Source organism: Rhinolophus sinicus, chromosome 2, assembly GCF_057876585.1.
Source record: "Rhinolophus sinicus isolate RSI-liver-muscle chromosome 2, RSI-T2T, whole genome shotgun sequence".
NCBI lineage: Eukaryota > Metazoa > Chordata > Mammalia > Chiroptera > Rhinolophidae > Rhinolophus > Rhinolophus sinicus.
Genome location: NC_142502.1, coordinates 64,430,621 through 64,456,826, shown reverse-complemented (window position 1 = coordinate 64,456,826; position 26,206 = coordinate 64,430,621). Strand labels below are relative to the sequence as shown.

Genomic DNA, 26,206 nt, shown 5'->3' with positions numbered 1-26,206 from the left:
ACAAAGGGCGGAGACTCAAAATGAGCCCCATACCTGCATGTTGTGGTTGAGAATCAGGAGGGATACCTTTGATGCCTTGGTTCCCCCTGGAGGAGCGAGGGACGCCAGCCCCCCACACCAGGCTCCCCAGCCTGGATACTGGTGCAGAAAGGAGAAGCCCCTGAGCCTGCACCAGAACCCCTCCCAAGAGGCCTCAGAACTGACATACTTTGAAGTTGGCTTCAGACTATAGCAGAGCACCACCCAATTAGCCCCACACAAAGTGCAGTCGCAATAGGCACCAGAGTCCGCTGGGACAAATTTCATTCAGTGGGGCAAACCCCCTACACAGCAGCCCATAAGCTGTGGATATGGCCAAACCCCAAAGGCAATCAGCTTGAGGGTCAATCCAATCCAGTGACATATCAACAGCAATCAAGGCTCAGCTACAATAGGAAGGAAACCACACACAACCCACAAAAAGGATATTACTGGAGCACCCAGCTCAGGTGAACAGGGAGACTGTGCCACTGGACCCCTCAGGACACCTACTACATGAGACCACCTGATCAAGACTGAGGGACATAGCAGATCTACCTAATACATAGTAACAAATACAGAGAGGCAACCAAAATAAGGAAACAAAGAAATGAAAGAATAGGAGAAAAATCCAGAAAAAGAACCAAATGAAATGGAGGCAAGCAACCTACCAGAGACAGAGTTCAAAACAATGGTTATAAGAATGCTCAAGGAACTTAATGAGAACTTCAATAAAGCAATAACAAGCATAAAAAAGGACATAGAAACAATAAAAAAAGAACCAGTCAGAAGTGCAGACTACAATAACTGAAATAAAGAATGTACTAGAATAAATCACCAGCAGATTAGATGAAGCAGAGGGTTGAATCGGTGATTTGGAAGACACAGTAGCAAAAACACACAACTGGAAGAGCAAAAAGAAAAAAAGAATCCAAAAAAATGAGGAATATTTAAGAGACCTCTGGGACAACATCAAGTGGAACAACATTCGCATCATAGGGGTACCAGAAGGAGAAGAGAGAAAGTAAGAGATTGAGAACCTATTTGAAGAAATAATGACTGAAAACTTCCCTAACCCAGTGAAGGAAATAGACATACTAGTCCGGGAAGTGCACAGAGTACCAAACAGATGAACCCAAACAGGCCCACACCAAGACATATTATAATTAAAATGGCAAAGTTTAAAGACAAAGAGAGAATCCTAAAAGCAGTGAGAGAAAGGCAACTAGTAACTTATATGGGAGCTCCCGTGAGACTGTCAGCTGATTTCTCAACAGAAACTTTGCAGGCCAGAAGGGAATTGGCACAATATATTCAATGTGATGAAAAGCAAGGATCTACAACCAAGACTACTCTACCCAGCAAGGCTATCATTTAAAATCAAAGGACACATGGAAAGCTTCCCAGACAAGAAAAAGCTAAAGGAATTCATCACCACCAAACCAGTATTGCAAGGAATGTTAGAGGGACTTCAAGACAGAAAAAAAAGAAAATTGAAATTATGAACAATAAAATGGCAATAGGTGCATACCTATCAACAATTACTTTCAATGTAAATGGGTTAAATGGTTCAATCAAAAACATAGGGTGGCTGAATGGATAAGAAAACAAAATCCTCACATATGCTGCCTACAAGAGACCACTTCAGAATGAAAGACGCATACAGAGTGAAAGTAAAGGGATAGAAAAAGATATTTCATGAAAATGGAAAAGAAAAATGCTGGGTTGGCAATACTTACGCTAGACAAAATAGACTTCAAAACAAAGGCTCAAAGAAAAGACAATAAAGGACCCAGTAATCCCACTTCTGGGATTTTGGCCGAAGAAACCCAAAATGCTACTTCTAGGGGACGTGTGCATCCATATGTTCATTGCAGGATTGTTTACAATGGTCAAGATGTGGAGGCAGCCTGGGTGTCCATCGATGGAAGAATGGATAAAGAGGAGGTGGTACTTATATACAATGGAATATTGCTCAGCCATGAACGGTAATGGGCTCTTGTCATCTGTGGAGGCGTGGATGGACCTGGAGAGTATTGTGCTGAGTGGAGTATATCAGACAAACAAATGCAATGTGATTTCATTATATGTGGAATCTAAGCATAAAATTAACAAAACAGAAATAAACTCATAGATACAGAGAACATTTTGATGGTTCCCAGATGGGAGGAGGTTTGGTGGGGGGAGGTGGATGAAAAGGGGGAAGGGATTAAGTAGTACTAATTGGTCATTACAAAGTAGTCATGGGGATGCAGCGTACAGCATAAGGAATATGGTGAATAATATTGTAATAACTATATATGGTATCAGATGGGTACTAGATTTGTTGGGGTGATAGATGGGAGAGGGTTAGGAGCAAAAAAGGTGAAGGGATTAAAAAGTATAAATTAGTAACAAAATAGTCATGAGGATGTAAAGTAGAGTATAGGGAATATAGTCAATGATATGGTAATAACTATGTGTAGTGCTAGGTGGGTACTGGACTAGTTGGGGGATCACTTCTTAAATTATATAAATGCCTAACCTCTATGGTGTACACCTGAAATTAATATAAATCATATTGAATGTCAACTCTAGTTGATAAATTTACAAAGGGGAGAAAATGTGAAGGGGAATAAGAGGTCCAAATTTCCAGGTATAAAACAAATAAATCATGGGGATGTAATGTACAGCACAGGGAATACAGTCAATAATATTGTGATAGCATATTACGGTGTCAGATTGTTGCTAGACTTATCATGGTGATAACTTCTTTAGGGATTATATAGCCTGAAACGAACATAATGTTGCAAGTTAGCTATATTTTTAATAAAAATATTAAATAAAAAATAAGAAACAGGATAGATAACCCCTACCCCACCATGTAGGATGTTTGTGAACAAAACATGTGATAATAAATGTAAAACTCCCCAGCACCCTGCTGGCTATCAGTTTATCTGATTCTGACAGCCTGACCCAGCCTCCCACCCTCCTCCATCCCAAACACCCTCTTTTCTAAATCTCATTGCCTAAACTATCCTTCACGGTTACTCATTGAGCAGACTTATGAATCCCCGCAAAGCACAAAACCAAAGGGATCTCTCTCTAGGGGTGGGATTCTCACCATCGAGGTGGGTGGGCTGTGAGATAGATTCAGTAAAGAAGGGCAGCATCCTCTCCAGCTGGCCCTGCTTCAGAGGCCCTGGTCCCAGAGCCCACTTTCTATCTGAAAGACTACAGACTTAGCTTTAGTTTTTGGATAGGGACCATGGCCCCTGTCTTTAATTCACACCACTAGTCAGATCCCCACCTCCTGCATAGGCCACCATTCTGACGTGTTAGATGTTAATGTTTGGTTTCTGTATGTACTTTCAAACCTTTATTATTGTTCTAGATGCTTGCATTTTTAAATTATATAACTCATCCTGTTACTCAGCTCATTCTGTTTCGTACTCCTGCCCTAAACTAGTTGTTGGTACAATTTATCCCTGTCATTCTGTGTCTACCATGTACCTATGGTACATATACAATGCATCATGCTCCTCAGAGATCTCCACAGATTTTACCATCTGCTCCCCTGGTGATGGGTCCACTTGGAGATCAGATTGTGCTGCAATTCTTCAAATAAGCTGCTCCAAATAATCTCCTGCAGGTCCCACCTGTGAGAATTTCTTTGGGATCCATACCCACGGGCAGAATTGTTGGTCACAGGCATTTATACTCTTACTTTGACAAAGGACGGCCAGATCGATTTCCTGAGTGACTGGAGCCCTGTACTCCCCCGACCCCCTAGCAGTGTGAATCCCGGTACCCTCACCCATACTTTGCAGCATTATCCAAATTCCCAGTAGGTGTAAAATGACATTATTGTTTGAGTGTGTGTTTTTCTAATAAATAATGAGTTTGATATGTTTGTTGACTTTTGGAGTTTCTTCTCTAAGGGCATGTTCACCTCCTTTGTTCTTTTTGTTTGTTTGTTTTTTAATTGGGTTTGCTCTATTTTTCTTGATTTTCAGAAGTTCTGGATATTGATCTGTGATCAACTTTAAATGTTGAAAATATCTTCTTTGTTATATGTATTAACTTTGTAGTGTCTTTCATTGAACATAAATTCTTCATTTGGTATAATCAAGTTAATCTTTTTGCCTTGTGGTTTCTGCTTTTGCAAGTGTACATGAGTTTGTTAACTTGAAGCTTATTATCTCATGTACTTGTCACCAAAAATTCAGATATCAAATTATGGATTATCTCTCTGCTTGTGAGAGATCATAATCTATAATCTGGGACTGTGTCATCACTTCTTTGAGTCACTAGTTCCTCATCTGTAAAAGGTTTGAACCAGCTCATCTCTGAGGTTCCTCACATTCTAAACAAATAGTGCCTAGAAATACTTCAATTCAGTGAAAGGGTGGGAAGATGGGGCAAAGGTGCGGAGGCAGGAAGGAATCTGCAAGGTGGACCAGCCTGGACCATGGCAAGTGGCAGGAATCATGGGAGGTAAGGTTGTGTACAGCTTATAGGACACCTGGAAAAGTTTGAGGTCTCCCTGTTGTCATGGGAGCCACTGGATTTTTCTGAGTAAAGAGCAACTCTGATATAATAAAAAATAAATATTTGGTCTTTGTCTCCATTTCCTAAGTGTGTCTTTTGTATGGTAATAAGATGACTGACGGCTGGAGACCCCTCGATAGCTTCAGAATGAGGACTAGTGATCAAGCTATGAATATGATTAGAGGGTTGGAACTTTCAGCCTCCCCTTGTCCTCATGGGAGGAGAGAGGGGTCCAAGATTGAGTCAGTTACCAATAGCCAATGATTTAATAAATCAAGCTTACGTAGTGAAACGATTAAAAATCCCTGAGTGATGAGGTTCAGAGAGCTGCTGGGTTAGTGAACACATTGGGGTGCTGGGAGCGTGGCGTGCCCAGAGAGGGCATGGAAGCTCCACACACCCACCTCATTCCCTTCATCCCTTGCCCTATGCATGTCTTCCATTTGGCTGTTCCTGAATTGTATCCTTTATGATACATCGGTAACTAAAACACTCTCCTCAATTCTGTGAGTCATGCTAGCAAATTATCAAACTTGTGGAGGTTTGATAGCTGGTTGGTCAGAAGTGCAGGTGGCCTTCTGAAGTGGGCCATCTTCTGAAGGGTGTCATCTGAAGTGGGGGCAGTCTTGTGGTGCTGAGTCCTTACCTTGTGGGACCTAATGCTCACTCCAGGTAGACAGGATTGAATCAATGGACGCCCAATAATTGGGTATCTTCAGAGAATTGGTATCTTCAGAGAATTGGAGAATTGGTTAATGTGAGCAAAAACTTCTCAGCAATATAGAGGAATCTGTTTTGGAAGATGAGCCAGAAATGGATGGGAAGGAGAAGACATGGCAGAAAAGGCTGAGAGCACAGGCAGGGCAGCAGTGTAGGTGTGAGATGCTAAGGACTGAACTGTGGTGATGGGGGAAGAAAGGCCGAATCCAGGAGAACCGGTTTCATGTGGACAGTATGGCCTCGGGCTAATAGGGTGAACTCCCGGCTAACTCTGTCTGGGGTTAAGTCCCCTCTCTGCCACTCAGAATCTATGGGTTGTGAGCAGGTTGTTTAATCTCGTGAAGACTTTCGTGCTTCATGGCCAGAGCCTGTTGACATATTAAACTCATTTAATCCTATAATGCAATGAGGTAGGTGCTATTATATGTCCTTTGCATAGATGGCGAAACTGAGGCACAGAGCTCCCACAACTAGCATGTGGCAGAGCAACGAGTGGCCCAAGAGTGGATGTAGTTGAGAGATGACTAAGAAGGTTCAAGTAGGGGGCACTATGAGAGTTATCAGGCTGTGACACTTCTACACAGGAGCGCAGATTCTCCTACGCAAACTTACCCCCTGACAGCTGACGCCTGCTATGTGCAGCACAGAAATGCAATCTAAAGGCTTTTCCAGGGCTCACTGGACATGACCGGACCCTCTGTGGCTGTGGCAGACAGGGGCAGTGGAAAGGGGTTTGGATGGGACGTCAGGACGCCCGAGTTTTATGGTTTGCCTCTTCCAACTCGTTAGCTACGTGAGTTTGGGCAGCGTAGTCCTTATCTATAAGATGGGAGAATTGGAAAAGGTGGTCTGTTGCATGTCATTTCTCAGTACCTCATCCCCTGTCCAGCCCTCCATCTTGCTTCTAATCTGCCAACATAACTTGGTTTGTCCAGGGACTTAATTTTACACACAAGTCTATTTGCTTGACAGCTCTCTTACTTCTCCTTCACAGTTACTTTCACGGCAGCTACTTCCTTGTGGAAAGATGGCTTGGGTCTTCTCCCAGGTACCTCCAGTTGGCTACTGACTGTTTCCAGATAAAAAGGGTCCCAGGATTCTTGATGGAGTATTACTCTATTAGTAATACAAAATGATGGCCTAAGAAGTGGGAGGATGATGAGCCTAGTTTCAAGCCTACTGTCTTTGAGGCTCATTTATTCAGTCAGTCCACAAATATTCCATGTGCCAGGCTCAGTGCTCAGTGCTAAGGACGGTGAACAAGACCTGCTAAGATGAAACTTACAATTAAGTAGATAGAGGGGGCAGTACCCATTTGAGCCCTTCTTGATGACATAGCGAGGCTGGGTAAGACCTATGAAGGAGGGGAGATATGAAAAGCAAAGTAAAAGTGACTGAAATTCAATACCTGTGCGTGGGGATTATAAAGCTAAAGATCTGGTCTGCAGAGGACACAATACCCTCATTACGTGCCACATATGCCCAATTTGACAGTGACCATGTTTCCTCTCCTCCCCAGAAAACTAACCCCTAAGCAAAGAGAAGTCATCTTATATTCAAGTGCTTACAAAGCAAATTCTTGCAAAGGAATATGATATTCTCATATCGAGGAAACTCTCAGAATTACTTTATCTTCAATTATAAAGCCAGGTTCAAGGCAAACAGATTAGCAATGCTAGTTTGGGAAGCCTGAAAGAGACGTCTTGGTGGCAACAGTGTTTTTTAAAAGGCAAAGTAGGTTGGTAGCTATTTCTAGAGCTCAGACCTCAGGAGTTGCTAGTGTCTGGGGGTTGTGGTCCTCTCAGCAATATGATCCTGTGGCCGTGGTCACAGCCCTGCTGCTTCCTCTCTTCCCTTCTGAGTTCCACATGAGAGCTGGGCTGGGAGAGAATGACCTCAAGCATGAGAAGGAGAAAGCAAAGGCAGCTTCTTAGCTCATCGTGTCCCTGGTCTAGCGTCTGTGTTTGCGTAACTGAAACTTGGAAAGAGCCAAACAGATCACCCACGGACTTGGCAGCTCTTCATATTTCACTCACAAATACATCTGAACGCTGTGTAAATTCCTTCATGTCTATTTTCTTCGACCACATCACTAGAATTTGAAAATTCTCTTGACACTTCTTTTCCCCCTCACTTGAGTAATTACTTCTGTGGTATATAATCCAAACATTAGCTGGAGCCCTCTAGCCCCTCAGAGATGTAGTGAAACCTGCCTGGACCCCAATTAGTTGAGCAGGTAATTCTAAATGTAACATTGATGTGCATATTTTGCATGTACAAGGAGTTTGTAAATTTTTCCATCTGATGTGGAAAAAGTGAAACGCTCTCTGTTCAGTACTTTTTTGATTATTCATTCCACAAACATTGACATGCAGGTGAGCTGGGTTGAGCCCTGGGATCTTTCCTGTCATTCAATCAGACACCACCTTCACCACCTTCAATCAGACTGGGGGATGGAGTACATCCCAACACCAGAAGTGGTCCACAGTGCCAGAAATGTATCAACCAAATCAAACACAATTTGTAATCCTCCCCTCCTAAGGCCATTGTTGAGTCTCCCTGAGTACTTAGCAACTGAGCCCCGTCATATAATAGACCAGGCTCTCCCCTAACCCTTAGATTATAGGGTGGAATGCAACCTCCAGTCCTTCATGGGGTGAGTTGGCGTGTGAATGACAAACTAAATTCAAGTGTTGCACATTTCTGACAACTGGCTTTTTTACATTATTATACTTGGTATCTGGGGATTGAAAGAGATTCTTTTCTTCTGCATCATGCATACTACACTGCTCTTAAATCAATTCTTCTTTCCTTTGTTTTCCTCCTAACAAAGGAGAAAACTTAAGCCGCTTATCTTTACTTTTTTACTACCTCAGACCTCGTGTTTTCATTCCCCCATTTGTTTATACAGTTGCTATCATTGGCCTGTGAGCTTCCTCCGACTGGCGCCATGGGCCTGAAGCTCACTCTCAGCTGCTTCGGATCTCAACCGGCAGGGAGTGCCTGTGTCTTTGCTGGGCCCTCACATCCCTCTGTGGTTCTCAAACGTTTTACATACACCTGGGTCGATAGATGGATGTGCTCTGTCTAGCTATTTCCCTGTCTGTCCTATCAGCTTCCTGAGAGCAGGGACCGTGGCCTTACTTGGCACTCTAGAACCCTGCAAGAAACTAGTGTTGTTGAATAATACTCACCCCTTCCAGGTGTTTACATCAGTGGCAGTGGCAGAGGGGTTAAGGCCCTAGCTGCTGACACCCTAATTTACTATGTTGTTCTGCCACATGCTAGTTGTGGGAGCTTTGTGCCTCAGTTTCCCCACCTATGAAAAGGACATGTAATAGCACCTGCCTCATTGCATTATGGGATTAAATGAGTTAGTATGTGAACAGGGCCTGGCCATGAAGCATGAAAGTCTTAACTATTAATATTTATTTTTAAAAAATTTGTCTTGAAATTCTCCTATGTCAAATTCATTGGTGATTTTCAGGGGTGTTCTTTGATAAATAATTGGTCTCCATAGTGTATTTCCAACAGAAGAGACTTTCCAAAAAGTTTCATTTTCTCCCAAATTGCCATCATGAAATCTAAATAATCTTCACATGTACACACACACACAGAACAGTTCAGCATACATTTGAAAAAATACATCTATTCCATTCACAAACAAGTGCCAGTAAGATATTAGTAGAAATATAAATAAAAATACAGGAAATGGAGAGAACCAAGCCCAACTGCCCTGAGAAGCGCTGCCAGAGGGTCGGGCCGTGAATCGTGATGCAGCTGACTAACCTTTTCACCTGCTTCCAAGCACGTGGTTTCTCTCATTTTGTAACTAAGATATTGCTTAACTACTTTACTGGGTTTGTTTTTATGTCCTGCCTTATTTTGAAAAGTTTTAGTGGCTCACATATCAAATTATAGAGTAAACTAGAGCCCATTTAAAGGGAACAAGAGGAGTGGGTGTTTTTTTTAATCCCTTCACATCTGCTGAGCACTGGTGATGTCACCAAGGAAACAATGACAGTCGAAACCACTCCTGCCTCTGGGAGAAAGAAAGATGTGAGGACAGACAGTCATAGTGAGGACAGGTGCTGTCAGAGATGTGCGTGCAAGGTATGACGTGACAGACACACAGCAGAGAGGTGGGCCTCTAATGTGGAGCTGTCACGGAAGGCTTCTCAAGGAAGTCACACATCTGTGGCAGCTCGTTGCATGTGGGTGCTTTAGTGTTCCTGGAACTCCCGTCATCTGAAGTTTGGCAGAAAAAATTAGGCAGCTCAGGGACGGGCTTGTATGGTATCCAAGGAGTCAGGACTGTGATTCTGCTGCAAGAGGGGAGGTGGGAAGCCTTGGAGACACTTGAAACAGGAAGCATGTTGGATGTTTGGGAAAGGGCAGTCCGGCGGCCTGGGTGGGAGATGTGCAAACCTGGTAGCCAGGAGACTTGCTAGAAGATTCTGGAAAGGGTCGGGTGAGAAGTGATGAAACAGAGTGGAGCAGTGGAATGTGGTGGAAACTACTTGAGGTGATGATACAGGAGCAGAAGCAACAGGACTTCAAGGCTGGTTGGCCATGAGGGGAGGGCAAAGCTGAGAAGGGTAGAACTGCCCAGGTGTTTCACCGCTTGTCCAGGTGTTTCTCCTTGGTGAAGACTCTTTCCCAACACCTGGGACCACATGTATCCTCACAAGTGTCTCGTTCATGGGTTACCGGAAGTAAGTGTCCTTCTCTGCCGGTGTCCCACTTGGCCAGCAGATAGGGAGGAATGGGGAGCAATGGGGAGGGTTCAGGGAGAAAGGGCAGTGACCATCAGCTAACTCCTAGAAAGCTCCATCTGCTGTCTCTTGAGACAAGAAACAGGAAAGCGCTCTCGGCCTCTGTCCCACAGGCCCCCTCCCCGGCCCATTCATTTTCACAGTGTCTTTAACTCACCTGGCCAGGTATCAAGCCGGCAGGCCTGAAATGGAGAGGGAGAGGAGCCATATCAAAACTTGGAAAAAATATAAATTTTCTGGTAACACTGGGAATAAAAATTCTGCTGCAGGTCGAGGCAAACTAACCAAGGGTCAGGAGCTCGTCAGAGCTGGGCCACTGTGACCTCCTCGCAGCCTTATTTATTTGGGGACATTTCCCAGTTGAGAATGCAGGCTCTGTCCTCAGCAAGACCTAACAGGTTCTTGGCCTGTGAGGCTTTTTCAGCTCTCAGGGCTTTGTGGCTCGCTTGCCTTCTGTGGCCCAGTTTCCTGTTAAAGTTATTACTCTGTGGCTGCTGTGTGCATTCATCAGAGGCTGTCAAACAGAACTCTTCAGCAGTTCAGTACCAGAGCCAGAGAGACTGTGTCTTGTAACCTTTATTCCTATTGCAGCATAGACATGATGACATGATTCCAGGGATAGGCTGTCGTGGCAGCTGGCCCAGTAATTCCAGTCTTGGAAATTAATTCTCGGTTTCTTTTTTTTCTTCCCCTTCACCAATTATTTATTTACTTGTTCATTCATTCAGTAAATACTTATGAAGTATGTCCCATGTTAGGTGCATTTTTAATGGATTTGGGGGTCAATTAATGCATATTGTTTAATAACAGGGAGAGAGATTGCCTTGATCAATCAATTGTAACTTGAAAAATCAGAAAGTGCATTTCTCCTTAAAAACAAAACATTCCAGAATCATGGAGGCCTTTCTGGAAGGCCATCAGATGGCCACTGACCTCTGTGTCCCCTCCTGCAGACCCTGGTTAAATACCAGCGTCAAGGTTCAGGCCTTGCTCCCCCTTCCTGCGTTAGCTCCCACCACTGACCTACTCTCACACCAAGTGCTTTATTTCTCTTACTCTCACCCTGAGGAGTGTCCTCCCTATTTCTTCTATTTATCCATTTACTCAATGCCAATGGGAACATTTGTTTATGAGTGAAAAGAGGAAATGAATTAAATGGCAGCTCCTCCTACGAAGAGATTTGAAAATGTAAAAATATGGAAATTGGCACACAGGCTGAGGACAGTGTGGTCAGGCAGCAGCAGACTGTGTGACGACCGAGTCCGGTTGCAGATGCCATCTACACTAGTCATGGAATAAACCATAGTAAAGAGAGAAAAGTCAGAAAGGATTCTTTCATCTTTTTTTGAAAGTATTACCTCCAGCATTTGTTACTCACTGAAGACATATTTTACGTTGTTAAAAGTCAACAAAGAGATACCACACTTGTAATTATTATCGTAGTGTAAGCATGAAAAACAATTTTATCCCAAGTGTCAGTCTCTAGTTGTTTGACAGTAACTTCCTGCAAAGACTGAATCAATTCATCAGCATCTGCCATGGACATTATATTTCTGTGATTCTGGTGTTGGAGATACTGAAGTTATGGGGGACAGTGACATTATGACATCATGCATTTGTTTGCACTTCAACTTGGGTACATATTAGGTACCTTCCATTAGGTACCTTCCATTTTATCCAAGAGATGATAATTGAATGTTAGGTTAAATTATTTTTAGCATACAGTGCATTGGAAATAAATGATTAGAGATATGATCACCTCACAATTACCTGAAAATTTGTCTAAGTAAGGAAATTGCTAATCCCCAAAGGGAAGGTAGACTTTGCCCTGCGTTCAGAATTCATGAGAATTTCAAACCAAAGTTTAGACACAAGCTTTCCCTCACTTCTAATGGCAGGGTATTTTTAATAATCAAAACAAGAGACTTGGAGTCAGAAGTCTTAGAACATCTTCATTCTTCCATTACCAATTCATACGACCTCAGAAGCCTCTGGGCCTTATCCACAGTCAACAGAGAGTTTCTCCAATGCCACTGGACTTTCACAAACTATCCACATCAAGTGTAAACATTAACCAATACCTGCAGAAGGTGTTGAAACATCAGATTGTGCTTGTTGGAGTTCGTTTAACAACAGGATTCTGAGTCAGAGAAGAAGCAAATCTCCTCTTGTCCTTATATTTTCATTTGTTTTTAAATATTTCTGCTCTTTCCAAGGTTGAAAATACTGGGCTGGCTGCACTAGATGGAAAGTGTAGAAAGTTGCTTTCATATAAAATCAACAGGTCTGGATTTTTTTAAACAGTATTTTGGGCTTTTCCTGCACAAAGAAAGCAGTGAGGATGGGGAGCTGGGGCTAGGCCAGCCGTTCACGTTATGTTTCTATGATCCTGGTGTTGGAGATACTGAAGTAGGTTATTTTGCGAGTCTCAACTCTCTTAAATGATACAAAAGTGCATTGGCATCCACCCTGGACAGAGGAAGGGGCAGGACAGTGAAATTTAGTGTTTGTACTAAAAATATACAACGTTGTCACAGGGCTAGAATTGGTGAATGAATAGAGTTAGTGAATGAACCCAATAGTAGACATGAAATGTTTGGAAAGAGAGAGAGAGAGAGAGAGAGAGAGAGAGAGAGAGAGAGAGAGAGAGAGAATCTGAGTAGGGTCAGAGAAGTCACTTGCCTGATGTGAAGATTAACAGCAGTTAAGTGGCAAGTAAGTTTAGCTCAGACCAGGATTAGTTATTAAAGGCATGAGGGAAGCTATGCGCAGAGCAGCAAAAAAAAATTGACAATCGCAGATAAGGGAAGGTGGATGGGAGTTTTCAGAGAGCACAGGAAACGGCGGAGTACTGCAGCATATGAATTTTTAAATTCCCTATGCTTGTGCTACAAATGCACCGCAAGATGTAAGGGAACGTGGAACAATGATCTGCTCTGTTATGTTCTGTCTTTTACTGCTCGAAGTTCTTCTCTTGGGCAGACTCTTCCTGAGGTATTTTCATGTGATTAATAAAAAGAACAGAAATGAATAATGTATTTAACACGTTCCTGGAGCACCTGCTATATGCCAGCAGGGTGGCACAACCCTCCTTCTGAACAGCTTAGGAATCATGGAAGTTGTAGTAAGTGCCGTGGGCGAGAAACACGTAGGAGACAGTCATGATGGGGAAATGAAAGCATGAGTTTTTACAGAAAATAAGTATTTACAAAGGAATTTTTCTGCATGAATTTTTGAGGCTGTGTCTAGAAGAAAGAAGTTTATTAGAGATTCTTCTGCTTATTCGTTTCTTCATTTGACACTGTGTCCCTGCTCTGCTCCAGGGACTGTGCTGGGCTCATTGGGCAGGAGCAGGGTCTGCTAGGGCTGCACGGAGGTGACCATCAGAGCAGAGGAAGGACACTCCTCTGTGTCGCGTCCCGCACGACGAGGGTTGTGGGAAATGAGAAGGACAGCACAGGGTTAAGGAAAGACAGTAGCCAAGATTAGAGTGCGAGTGGGGCCAAAGGACTCCAGCCTCAAGGACTGGGCCCCAAATCAGGCCGAAGCGTAGTTTTTATTGGTAAGCTTCTAAAGAGGTAAAAGATTGTTAATCTCAAGATCTGTGTGTTAGTAGGCTGCTGGCTGTCTTTCCGAAAGTTCCCATTGTGCTCCAGCTTGTACTTTGCCTTCACACACACGCACATCTCCAAGGAATCCTTTGAAGGGGAGGGACCGATGTAATTCCATCGGGCTTCAATTTGCTGAGGCACTCTCTTGTGAAATCCTGGGAAGAGCACAGGGGAACAAATGGTTTGGCAGCTGTAAGGCAACACCTCTGCTCAAAGTGACAAAGGGTTCTTGGGAAATCTCTCTTCTAGAAGGGTCATCAGACTTCAGCGGCTAAGCAGAGTTGAGTAAGACAGTGAAGGCATGGCATGGAAAAGGGACGTTCTGTTCTTCCTACTTATCGATTGATCAACCATCATTGATCTGTCCTATGTAAAGGGACAGAGATAAGTGGGAGCACCAAAAACTGCAAGTAGTTGGGATTTGATTTTGACTGCTCACTATTTACCAGGCCTAATGCCCTTTACATCCAGGCATCGAGCTTAAGGTTGGAGTCAAAGAGAAGTGGTTTTAGTCCCACCCAGCTCCACCACTTACTAATTGTGTGACCTTGAACAATTCATGTAATGTCTCCCAATCTCAGTTTTTCTCATCTGTAAAATGAGGGTGGTTAGAATACCGACCTCACAGCATGCAACCAGGTTTTCTATATGAAATCACTTTCCATGATGCAGGCATTGCAGCAAGTGCTTGGCAAATGCTGGCTCGTTTTATAAATTACAACTTTTGTTCTATTCACTTACTGCCCTTCCAGAGGGAGCTGTGGTTTCAAAATGTGCCCAGGTCACTGACATGAGTGGTGCCGCCAGCCCTGCCTGGTTGCCTCACACATTAGGGGGTGGGGGTGGGAAATGAGGCTGGAGGGGAGGGTGAGACCAGATCTAATTTTACCACAAAGGCAGTGGACAGCCTCTGTAGGACCGTAAGGTCAAAGTTGACAAGATCATATTTGCACTTCAGAAGTACTGTTCTGGCAGCTTTATACAGGATGATTTAGAGATGGGAATGACAACAGCTGAAAGCCCAGTCAGGGAGCTGTTGCAATAGTCCAGAGAGGAAGACAAAGACTGCACAGGTAGTAGCAGTGGGATGGACGGGCAAGGGGAGGGATGCTGTTGGAAGGGGAGGGACAGGAAGTGAGTGGGAAGGATTTGGCTGCTCCATGGTCTCTGGCTTTATTGACTAGGTAGATGGTGGCAGCCTGGGCCAACGTGGAATAAATGAAAAATACAACTTCAACTATTGCCAAATGCCAGCAATACAATGCTGTTGGTAAACTGCAAGGTGGCTAACACACTGGGTAGTTTTTCATGAGGAGCTATAGAAACAATCGTTTAAACAAACTTTCCTGTGAAGATAGTTATTGAAATCCCATAAGGGGGGACTTATGTCACCATAGGAAGACACATGGTATTCTTACAATAGAAGAGAAAAAAGGCAATTATCCAAGACTGGGAGACTCTTTAAGGCTAGGTCAGACTTTAAGAAGGAAGTAATAAGTAAGAGTTAAAAATGACTAGATACTCAGATAGGGGGGAAAAGACAGATTCAGAAATTCTGAGTTTAATTGGGGAGGCAGGTACGTGGGAATGTGAAGACATTGTGTGGCTTTCTCTGTGTAAACATACACACTTCAGGACATAATATACAATCCTTTGAGATTAATACATTCAAGGAGTGTCTGTGTGGCAGGCAAGGGGCTACAGCTAGGAGCAGGGTGGGGGTGGCAGGACTCAGTCTGGCGAGGACCCCACAAACATGCCCTGAGACTGTGGAATGTGCTAGGAAGAGTGGGGGCTATAAGAAAACAAGGGGGGGTCACCAGCTAGCATTTCCAAGCCTGTTCCCAGATGACCCAAAAGTAAAGCAAAAGCAGGTGTGGTATTTAGAAAGTCTGAGACTCACTTGTTTAAATACTAAGTTAGCGAAGCACCCTTAGCAGCCAGAGCAGATAGGTAGGTGATTAGAGGAGACAGGCTAATTCCAGGAAGCCAATGGAGAAAGGGGGAGAAGGCTGTTCAGGAGAGGTGGCTGGCATGTCGTGTATTGTCAGTATTACTCAGGAGTGGAGACGGGGAGCTGCCAGATGTCAAAATGGTTGTCTTGCACCCAGTAGCCACTGCCAGAGCACTGCGGAATGGGAGAGAGCAAAAAAGGTGGGAGGCAAGGGTTGCACTAACCATACCAGCTCTCGACAAAGCCCTTTGCTCACAGCAGGTCCGGAACCTGCTGATGTGATATGATCATTTCACCTCCTGTTCTTCCTCAGAAAGGAGACAGCTGGGAGTGAAACACAGGGTGGCCCAGAGCTGACAGAGGAAGAAACCAGGGCCACCCTATAAAATACAGAGACTGTTATCTCCTGCGTGCCTTTGGGGGTCTTCATTTCCCCAGAAGAATTAGAAACCACAGATTCCTTGGCAAGAAACAATTCCACAACATAAGGGAATCATGACCAAGGAGATGCAGAGATGTGATGACTGAAGAGAGGCTACTTTTCCAGTCGCCTTTTACCAAAGTCCTGTTGATTTTAACAGTTCTTCTTGGCAGATAGAGGTCAAACGATTGGGTTCGTGGATTTAAATGTGAGTTTATGAGAGAAAACAGAAGGTGAAAGGCTGAACGGCACCTGGTGAATGCAGACTCTTGATCCTGCCCCAGATCTGGGGATGGCAGGACAGTGGGCGACAGAGGTGACTCTTATATACATTGATGCCACCTTCAGTATAGTAGGTGGTGTGGGACCGAGGGAGCAATTCTCAAACGAGCCTGATGACTGGATGTCCCTGGGCCCAACCCCAGGACGACTGAGTAAAATCTCAGGGTGTGAGGACGACAGAAGCCATGCCGTCGGCCTGCTGGAGCCCTGCCAGATGTGGGAGCCACTGGGCTAACGTAATCTTCTTTAAAGTATGCTTTTATTGGGAATTCAGGAGAACCTAATTTTTTTTCTCTTTTTTCTTTTTCTACTAGGCCCTGGGAAATCATGAATTTGATAATGGTCCAGAAGGTCTGATTGATCCACTCCTCAAAAAGGCCAAATTTCCAATTCTGAGTGCAAACATTAAAGCACAGGGGCCGCTAGCATCTCAAATATCAGGACTTTATTTGCCGTATAAAATTCTTACTGTCGGTAGTGAAGTTGTGGGAATTGTTGGATACACTTCAAAAGAAACCCCGGTTCTCTCAAAGCCAGGTATTTTCTACTTTTATAGCACTCACTGCTTGGAGATAGGTGCACCAAATCCAAGCTTGGCATTATTTTTATGGACTGGAGGTAAAAGTGGGAACAACGTGTGGCATTGGGCAAATGGTGTCCTTAGGATGACATCATTGATAAAACCAGTCTGGTGGCTTCCACATTGTTCTAAGTTACTTCTTAAAGGCATCCGCTCTTCTGCTCAGTGAAATTCTTTGTTGACATAAACAGTGTCTTTGTTTAATTCGGTGAATTCAAAATTGGAAGAGAAGTTCATTTATATCCAGGGCCAAACGGTGCTGAGTCATTCACTGGAGAAGGACCACACAACTTACTGCCCTGCTCACTGTGCAGCCAGGGTACCTGGACCCCGGGTGTTGCCTCAGTTTACCCAATCTCTCCTTTTTCTAGTATGATTATTACAGGTCTAATTCACGCTCCTTTCTTCCTTTGTGTTATTTATCTCTCGTAGTTTTAATGACTTGACTGTATCTGGCTTTCTGGGACATATATGTATATTTTTGAATGGTCTGATGAAATATATGTACATATATATATTTACATATATATTTACATATATATGCAGATATATATCAGCTATATCTATATATCTATCTACTTATATACATACATTCATATATAATCCTACGATCATTCAAGAAACATTTTCGAGCCAGTTTTATAGGAACATTTTCACCAAAACACTTTGGCAATGAGAACAAAAAAGACGTTTTGTTCTACGTTATCCAAATCTAAATTAATTTCCTTTTCCGTATTTGAAGAAAAAATACAGAAACTGGGAGCTAGCAGACACAAGGGCTTTCACTAAGACTTAACTGATAAAAGGCATCTAATTACTTAACAATTAGAAAAGTAATGTATTTATTGTTGTTGTTACAATAGGTCCAGGCCATTGGCAACAACAGCAAAGCTCCCCTGTGCCTGACTCTGAGCAGCATGGCTGCTCCTAATGAGAGAGGGTCCTGCACCAGCTTGGGGCCGGGCAGGCTGGGGCTTGGCTGCTCTCCACTGAGAGGAAGTGGGGATTGTCGCGTGCTCTAGTCAGAGGGTGGACAGGTGACCAAGCCTTTGCATAGTGTGTGACACACAGTCAATAGCTGTTGTTGAGGTCATTGTGGAGCCGCAGGGCAGCTGTGGACATACAAGCACTGGCTTTTGAAATGACTTAGAAGTGCTCTTCTGAGTAAGGAGGATGTGGTCCCACCAGAAGGCCATGACTGACAGTCTCAGGCTGCTCCCCAACCCGCCAGGCCTGACTCAGTCTCTCTCTCTCTCCCCCTGCAGAACTCCCCTGAGGTTCAGGTGCTGCAGCTGCTTTGGGCCTCCTGACACTTTTCTGCCAAGAGGAGAGGGTGGAAATTACAGAGTGCACTGGCCTGCCTGACTCCTAAGCAAACAGTGTGGGCAGGGCTGGGGCGACAAGGCCCAGCTGCTGCTGAGGCTGAGTCGCTGCAGTCTGTGCCGCCCGCCCCCCGCAGGTTGGACGCTCCAGCTCTGGGCCAAGCACCCTAGAAAGCACCTCCCCGACCCCCTTATCGCCTCTGTCCTGCACTGGCTATGCACAGCACCCGAGACTCCTTTCAATGAACATCTAGAACCCAATACATACAGAGGGCAGCTTGGGATCTTTGGATAAAGATGTGGATTTGTTGAATAACTGAATAATTATGCATCTCCATAATTTATATTTCATCTACAGGTTTTTTAGTTCATTTAAGATAGAATGTAGTTAAATGGTGTAAAAGTCATAAACACAGTCAGGGAGGAGGGGAAGGGCTGGGGGTGGAGTGAGTGAAAGGAGTGAGGGCCTAGCTGGGGGTCAGGTAAACGTGGTGAAGAACCCCTTGGCCTCCTCGAGGACTGTGTGAAGCATCCTGAGGCAAAGGGCAGCGAGATGTGAGAGTCACATGCTCCATGAGGCTCCGGCTCAGCCTCCGTGAGGGCAGGGACCCAGTCTGTCTCATCCACTGCTCTGCTCTGCCCAGTGCAAGGCCTATGAGAAGTTCTCAGTGGGTGTTGCTGGAATGAATACATGAGAGCAGGGCAGCGTGGGGGCCACAGTCACACATTAGCAGACAGTTCAGTTTCCTGGAACACTGGTGCTAAGGAGGGAAAGCTAGAAAGTTGGATGAGGACTGGATTGCATAACCTTCTGAATGCACGGCTGAGTTCAGGCATGATTTGGAGAAACACATTATCCCTTCTTTAATAGCCACCAATAAAAGGTAAAAGGAGCACGAATTGTTAGTGGAGAGACACAAGGGCTCCAGAAATCACACTGCCTTTGCCGGAACTCTGACGGCATCCCACCTGAGCCCTGTACCAGGTGGCAACAGCAAGGGGAGGTGCAGGGGTGATGCTCTCTTTCCAGCAGCTCCTGGAGAGGACAGCTGCATTGTGGAGGAGCTCAGGCAGAAGCTGGGCAGGGGTGGAGCAATGTGTCTGGGGACACTTGCTTCTTCCAAGAACACAGCCCCCCCAGCCCAGCATGAGTTCTTCCTTCAGATCCCTGGCCCCTAATCCAGCCCCATGTCTCCAGGCTTGGTGGCCGGGTGCCCACAGTATAATTTGTATTTCTAGCACATTTATTATTGTTAGAAAATGAAATTCCTATAATTTCCCTCATAACACCCTGAAATGTATCCCATGCTTTCTAGATATGTGATGACTGATCCTGTGAGATTTCTGATGTGTTAGAAGACATTCCTTTGTTCTCAGAGGCGTCCTGCTGAATGTTTTCATTCCTTCTTGCCAGACAAACTAAAACAGAGGATGGTAGCATTCTCTGAAGGTTTAAACATAGATTCATTCATTCATTCATTCATTCATTCATTCATTCCCTGCGTGCCTGTCTATGTGCCAGGCACTGTTCTAGGTACCAGGGATACTGACCAAAATGAAAATCCCTGCCCACTGAAGCTTACATATTTAGTGGGAGAATAAATGAGTAAAATGTTTGGTGAGTCAGAAGGTGTTAAGTGTTGTGGAGAATTAAAGGGAGAGAGCAGTGCATGTGGCATGGTGGAAGTGTGCACCTTGTTGTTTTAAATGGAGGCTCTGGGAGAGGCTCTTGTAGAAGGTGACATGGCACTGAGGGGTGACCAAGGAGTTCTGGGCTAACTGTGGTGATTGGCAAGAAGCAGATTTTTCTTGACCTTCTTATGGCAGACAATGGTGGCACAGCTGTTATATAATTCCTAATTTTAAAACATTGCCTGTGAGTGACTGACAACACTTCCCATCCAATCCAACATATCTGTGAGCTGCGAATTTTCAGGCTGTCAGCGGGGTCCTCTCTGACTTGGCCATTAGCTGTACTGTTTATCTTCCACACGTGAGGTGGTCCAGGGCTCCCCACTGGAGCACACAGAGACTCAAACCTCACAGCGTCCCAAGGGATGTGCTTCACAGTTTCGTTGCTCTTTGGAGAGATGAATACTTTTCAAACTGGAGATGTCGGGCTCCTAGATTTTGAAAGTTCTTTACAAGATATTATTCATGTTTTGGCAATTGCATTTTAGTGATGATTCTTAGAAATTTCACAGAAAGGAGTCCAGGTCGTCTTGTCACCGAGGACTGGATGGGACTTCAGGGCAGCATGTCTGCCAGTGTTTGCTGTCTCCTCTGTGCCAGAAAAAGCCATATGACCTCAAGGTTCGCTGAGGTTTGACTACAGAGACAGAGGGAGACACTGGTGGTCTTGCTACATGGGATGGCACATGCTCGCAACACAGAGCACCGGCTGTGCAGTCACACCCACACTCACCAGCCTATACCAACAAGCAGTGGTCATTACCACCAAGTGGGGGGCAAGCAGCCAGTGAAAAATGTGCACACTCCCAGTGCAGCGATATTCAGATGGGACCCCTGTCTAATGCAGAGCTCAAAAATGCGCAAATGCTGACCTTACCAAGTGAACAAGACAAGAGTTCTCAACTGGCATTAAGCTTGGCATTCAATGACTAGCTGCTGACAGAATTTTAAGTTCGAAGACAGATTATCTTGAACTTGCAAACAAAGCTTTAGAATCATTAACCTGTTCTGTACTTCATGCTTATGTGCTCAGGTATTTTTCTGCATTGGCATAATAGAAGTCTGAATAAAAATTAAAATAAAAAAAGATAGATAGGCTTCCAGGTCTGAAGCCTCCTCATAGAATGAACTTGAATTTGAGCAACATAATACCATCCACAACCTTAAACTAATGCAGCATTAAGTGAATGTAACAGAGAATCTATATCTTCAGGGTTTTTTTTTGGCTTTATATTTAATTTATAAATATGTGTTGGCCTTAGTAATTTAAGTGCTTTAGTAGATTAAAATGTTTTTACTTGGCATGTTAGTATGTACAATAAGCAATATATTAAAAATAGTTAATAAATATCCACTTTATTTGTTTTCTTCCTTTTAGGAACAAATTTAATATTTGAAAATGAAATCACTGCATTGCAATTTGAAGTAGATAAGCTAAAGAGTCTAAATGTGAACAAAATTATTGCACTGGGACACTCTGGTTTTGAAATGGATAAACTCATTGCTCAGAAAGTGAAGGGCGTGGACGTCGTGGTGGGAGGACACACCAACACATTTCTTTACACAGGTAATTGTTTCAAAAACATTATACCAGCCAGGGTATCTATGTATTTATTTGTCTCTTTTGCCTTTGCAACTGTGATTATTATTTTTACTACTATTTAGCATATAATGTATTACATATATTATATAATATGTAATACATGTATAATACACATTGAATGGTAACACTTAAATCTTACTCAAAGTGACATTACTAAGAATAATTTATTGTTTTCATGATTATGTCAATTCCATTTATGTATACTATAAATATATATAACATATGTATAAAAATATATATAAAACAAAAAGATTACTGAGCTCCAACCAAAAGTCAGTTTACATTAAAAAGCAACATGTCATATAACAAATTTTTAAGCATAAACAAAATACTGTAAATAAGGCCTTCAGAGCTCTAAGTGGCAGGTTCATAAGTAGCAGAAGCTGGAACCCGGGGCTCCAGTCCTGACTCCACTGCTATCAGGACTGTGAGCGCCCTGGAGCCACACCACCCGGGCACTGCTTCTCTCCCCCTCCCCTTCATCCTCCCCCTTCCTCTTCTCTCTTTTGTCTTCTCCCTTTCTCTCTGCTCCCTGCCCCTCTTCCGCTCTCCCCTCGCTCTCCCTCCCATCCTTTGTGGACAGAAGAGGAGGGCCTAGCTGGTAACTGATTTTATCAGCAGTGGGAAGGAAGGCTTTGTTGGGGAAGAACCCTCCCCTTGAAGAGGCTGCTCCTTTGCACATCTCTATATGGAATCTAAGGTGAGACGATTTTTATAAAAGCAAAAATAGCAAATACCCCAAATAGTAGAAAATACCCAAAAATGTTAGAAAGGGCTATCACGGAGAAGAGTATGGGGGAGGAACAAACTTTCTGCCCTCAAGTTTCTTTCAGCTGGTCAAATAATCACATAAGCATGAGAGAGATTAGCAAGAGAAAAGCACCAAATTTAATATATATGTATGTACGGGAACCCCATATACGTGAGAGAGTCAGAGACCCCACATGCACAAGAGGTTCAGAGACAGAAAGGGAACATGTGTGTATAGGACATTCTGAGCTAGGGGTGATGTAAGATGCCTTGGGGACTTCAAAGGGTCATTGCAGAATGATAATAGCAGAATGTTTAGTACAGAGACGTTTGCTCTACCGTATAGGTGGGTCAAAAGAGATTATCGCTGATAATCTCTTATTATGGGCAGGGTCCCTAATTCAAGTTTTTCTTTTCTAGGTAGTTAAGGGAGGGGCAGAAGTTCCTCTTGAGCCTAAAGCTAAAATTACCTTTAGCTGAAACTAAGCTCCATACCACTGAGGCACATCTTGGGGTGGCTTGTTCTGAACCCCCACAAGAGCGTACAGGTAATTTTTATTTCCCTAACACTTTTTAGCATTTTCAAGTAATGAAAACATGTTGCTTCTGCAATCAGACAAAGAGACTCACATTATAAAAAGAAAAGAAACACAATACTGGGTCAGAAGTTCTTATTTCTGATTCACTTGAAAGACCTTGAGCAGGTCACTCACCCTCTCTGAATCTATTAACTTTGCTTCAAAATAAGGATGATCGTGCTCAAAGTGCCACATTGTTGTGAAAATTATGTAAGATGGTGCACGGAGGAAGAAACTTTCCTCTATCCTCAAGTACCTTTTGACTGGTCTAATAATTAAATCTACATGAAAGATTAACAAGAGAAAATAACCCAATTTAATTCCATATGTACATTTGGGAACCCCACATGCATGAGAGAGTCAGAGACAGAAAGTTACAATGCGGCATCTATGACATTCTCAGCTAAGGATGGGGTAAGGCGCCCCAGGCTGCAGAGGGGAGGGAAGTCACTGCAGAGCAGGTGTTCAGTAATTAGAACTTTGCCCTGCCCTACAGATAGGAGATTTAAAAAGAAAAAGAAAAAGTTATTTCAGGTGGTAACTCTTACTATGGGCAAGGCCCCCAATTTAAATTCGTTCAGAGAGAGAGAAAAGTTTCTCCTGGACCCTCAGGGTCTCGATGGCCTTCAGCTCAAAATGACCCACATGCCAAAGTGGGACATGTTGGGGAGGCCTTTTCTGAACCTCTTCAGTGGAAACACTTTACTAAATACTATAAACTATTTATAAACAACTATAAATAGCTGTATCCTGGAATGCAGTGGTGTGCAGGCTGCCCACTGGTAAAAATATGCCAACCAAAATGGTGGCACTGATGTACTATTTCACACGGTGGGGCGGGCTTTCGTGTAAGAAAATAATGCCAGAATTTACATGAGCTAATTCCACTCCTCCTCCACAAGTACTTTACCGGTTGGTAGACACAGGCTAAAGCCTAATTTCAAACTGGATTACGCCCATTAGTGGCTGTGAAATCAATGTAGTGAGTTAAAAAAACAGTAGGGTCTTGTTTTTGTTTTGTTGAACAGACTAGATAGACTAAAACGGATTAGGCACTTAAACATTACTCATATGAAGGCTATCTATTGTTTCATGGAAAAGACGTATATAAAGTGATGAGAGCAATTTCAAGCACGTAGCAGGCAATACGTTAGGGTGATGAGGGCCCTGACAGGGATGTGAACTTTCTTAGTGTGGGTAAGGTTGCAATCAAGCATCAGAGAGCCACTTAAGAAGCTTCGGAGAGTTAGATGGACTGATTGCACCAAGACTAGAAAAAATCCAGAGCAGCACAAAGCAGAGTGTTTTGGTGTCCGACTCTGGCTGTGCTACTAACTAGTGGTTCCATCCAGTCTCTGCCTGATTTCCCTCATCTGTAGAATGAGGGTGGTAACAACAGTACCTGTTATAAAGGGTCATTATGACCTCATATATGTAATGAATGGACGTAGGTGAGAACAGGGCCTAGTTCCGTTCTTATTTCAGTGAAGTCCCAGCTCTAAGGATAAGACCTGTGAAAAACCCTTCCCTGGAGCCTTTTCTTAGCTTTTCTCTGAGGTCTAGTGGAAGCCTAGGATACAAGGCAGGAGCTGGATACCTGCTTCCCACCCCCTCATCCTTCAGAGTAGTGGTTTCAAACTGTTTTTACTATGATCCACAGTAAGAAAGGCATTGTACGTGTGTGTGCATTCTCACACAAGCATGTGTGCACGCGCACACACACACACACACACACACACTTCAAGAAAACTTTCACAAAGCTACGGGAATGCACCCTGATAGTTTCTGTCCTGCTGTTTCATTTGTTTAAGTGCCAGTTACCCCCCATTAAATGAGTTTCCTTGTCTTGTAGCTAGCCCATATTGTGAAAAACTCGGCTTTAAATGAGGCATGACCAAAAGAGTGCACGAACACTCACAGGACTCAAACCCCTCCATGCAGATGCTGAAGTCATTCCCACGTTCCTCGGGCCTTGTCTTTACACCATCTTCATCAATGAAGGCCCCCTTACAGCACCAACTGACCGTCCAGAGCCCTGGTGTGTGGCCACCAATCAGTGTGCCCTGACGGGTCTGAACAGGTTCGGCGACTGTGCCTGGCTCCCCATTAACTCTACTGCCTGTCCTTTTGCTCCTGTCACTTTATTCCAGCCAATGAAGTCCTGCAAAATATGTGCCTTTTGCTAAGTAGATGAATGTACTTAATGATGAATGACTGGATGAAAGAAAGATGTGTGGATAAAAATTATAATTTGCTTATCCATAAATCTTGAAGAAAGTAATTAACAGTCCCTCAAAAAAAAAAATACTGTCTTTAGCCTCTTAGTCATTTATTTCACATTTAATGATTGCTTACCAAGATTAAACTTGTTCTCAGGAAAATGTTTAATTTTGATACGCATCATTTTGAGGAATGAGTTTAAGAAAGAAGGTAATTCCAGGGCATGATAGGGCATGAGGCATATTTGCTTGTTTAGATAAATTTCCCTAGCCTTAAAAAAAATAATAATAAATGAACAAAAAAACCTCCACTGAATTGTTTGAACTGAATTAGCATAAAGTTAAAGTTAAATATTATTAGTTAATAAAAATGTAGTTAAAAATAATATATCCCTTGCAATTTTAAGTCTTGCTGAGAATCATTTCAGCACATACAAGGACCCACCACACATATATACATATCTGAAAGAAAATTTCACAAAACATCTAGATGGCACCTGATATTTTGTTTGTTATTTAGTTTTTTAATGCTGGTTACTACCTATTAAATTAGTTCCATTGTATTGTAGTTAGCCCATGTTATTAAAAACTCAGCTTTAGGCTGTGGGGGAGTTTGAAGAGGGTAAAGGCGGTCAAATATACTGTGTCTCCCTGAAAATAAGACCTAGCCGGACAGTCAGCTCTACTGTGTCTTTTGGAGCAAAAATTAATATAAGACCAGGTCTTATTTTACTATAAGACCAGGTATAATATAATACAACATAACATAACTTAATGTACCATAACATAACATAATACTGGGTATAATATAATATAATATAATACCAGGTCTTATATTAATTTTTGCTCCAAAAGACGCATTTGAGCTGATTGTCTGGCTAGGTCTTATTTTCGGGGAAACAGGGTATGATGACAGAAGGAGACTAGACTTTGGGTGGTGAGCACACAGTGTAATATACAGATGATGTATTATAGAATTGTGCACCTGAAACTTATATAATTTATTAACCAATGTCACCCCAATAAGTTTAATTTTTAAAGTAAGTAAATAAAATAATTAAATTTTTTTTTAAAAACTCAAGCTTTAAATGAGACATGACCAAAACAGTACATGAACGGTTCTTCTCCAAACGTTGAACGTCAATCCAGGT

At 43.2% G+C, this 26,206-nt stretch overlaps 1 protein-coding gene and 1 long non-coding RNA gene across 2 annotated transcripts in view; both read left to right on the top strand.

Moving 5' to 3' along the window:
- Window positions 1–26,206, top strand: part of NT5E (5'-nucleotidase ecto) — a 55,404-nt gene that overhangs the window by 5,256 nt on the left and 23,942 nt on the right. The window contains exons 2-3 of the mRNA XM_019743248.3: window positions 16,626–16,848; window positions 21,284–21,472. Of these exons, the coding sequence (XP_019598807.1) occupies window positions 16,626–16,848; window positions 21,284–21,472 (412 nt within the window). The remainder of the gene's footprint in view (window positions 1–16,625; window positions 16,849–21,283; window positions 21,473–26,206) is intronic.
- LOC148758789 (uncharacterized) lies at window positions 21,481–25,007 on the top strand. The gene is made up of 2 exons (XR_016020264.1): window positions 21,481–22,208; window positions 22,679–25,007. It is a non-coding gene; the product is annotated as an uncharacterized LOC148758789 (long non-coding RNA).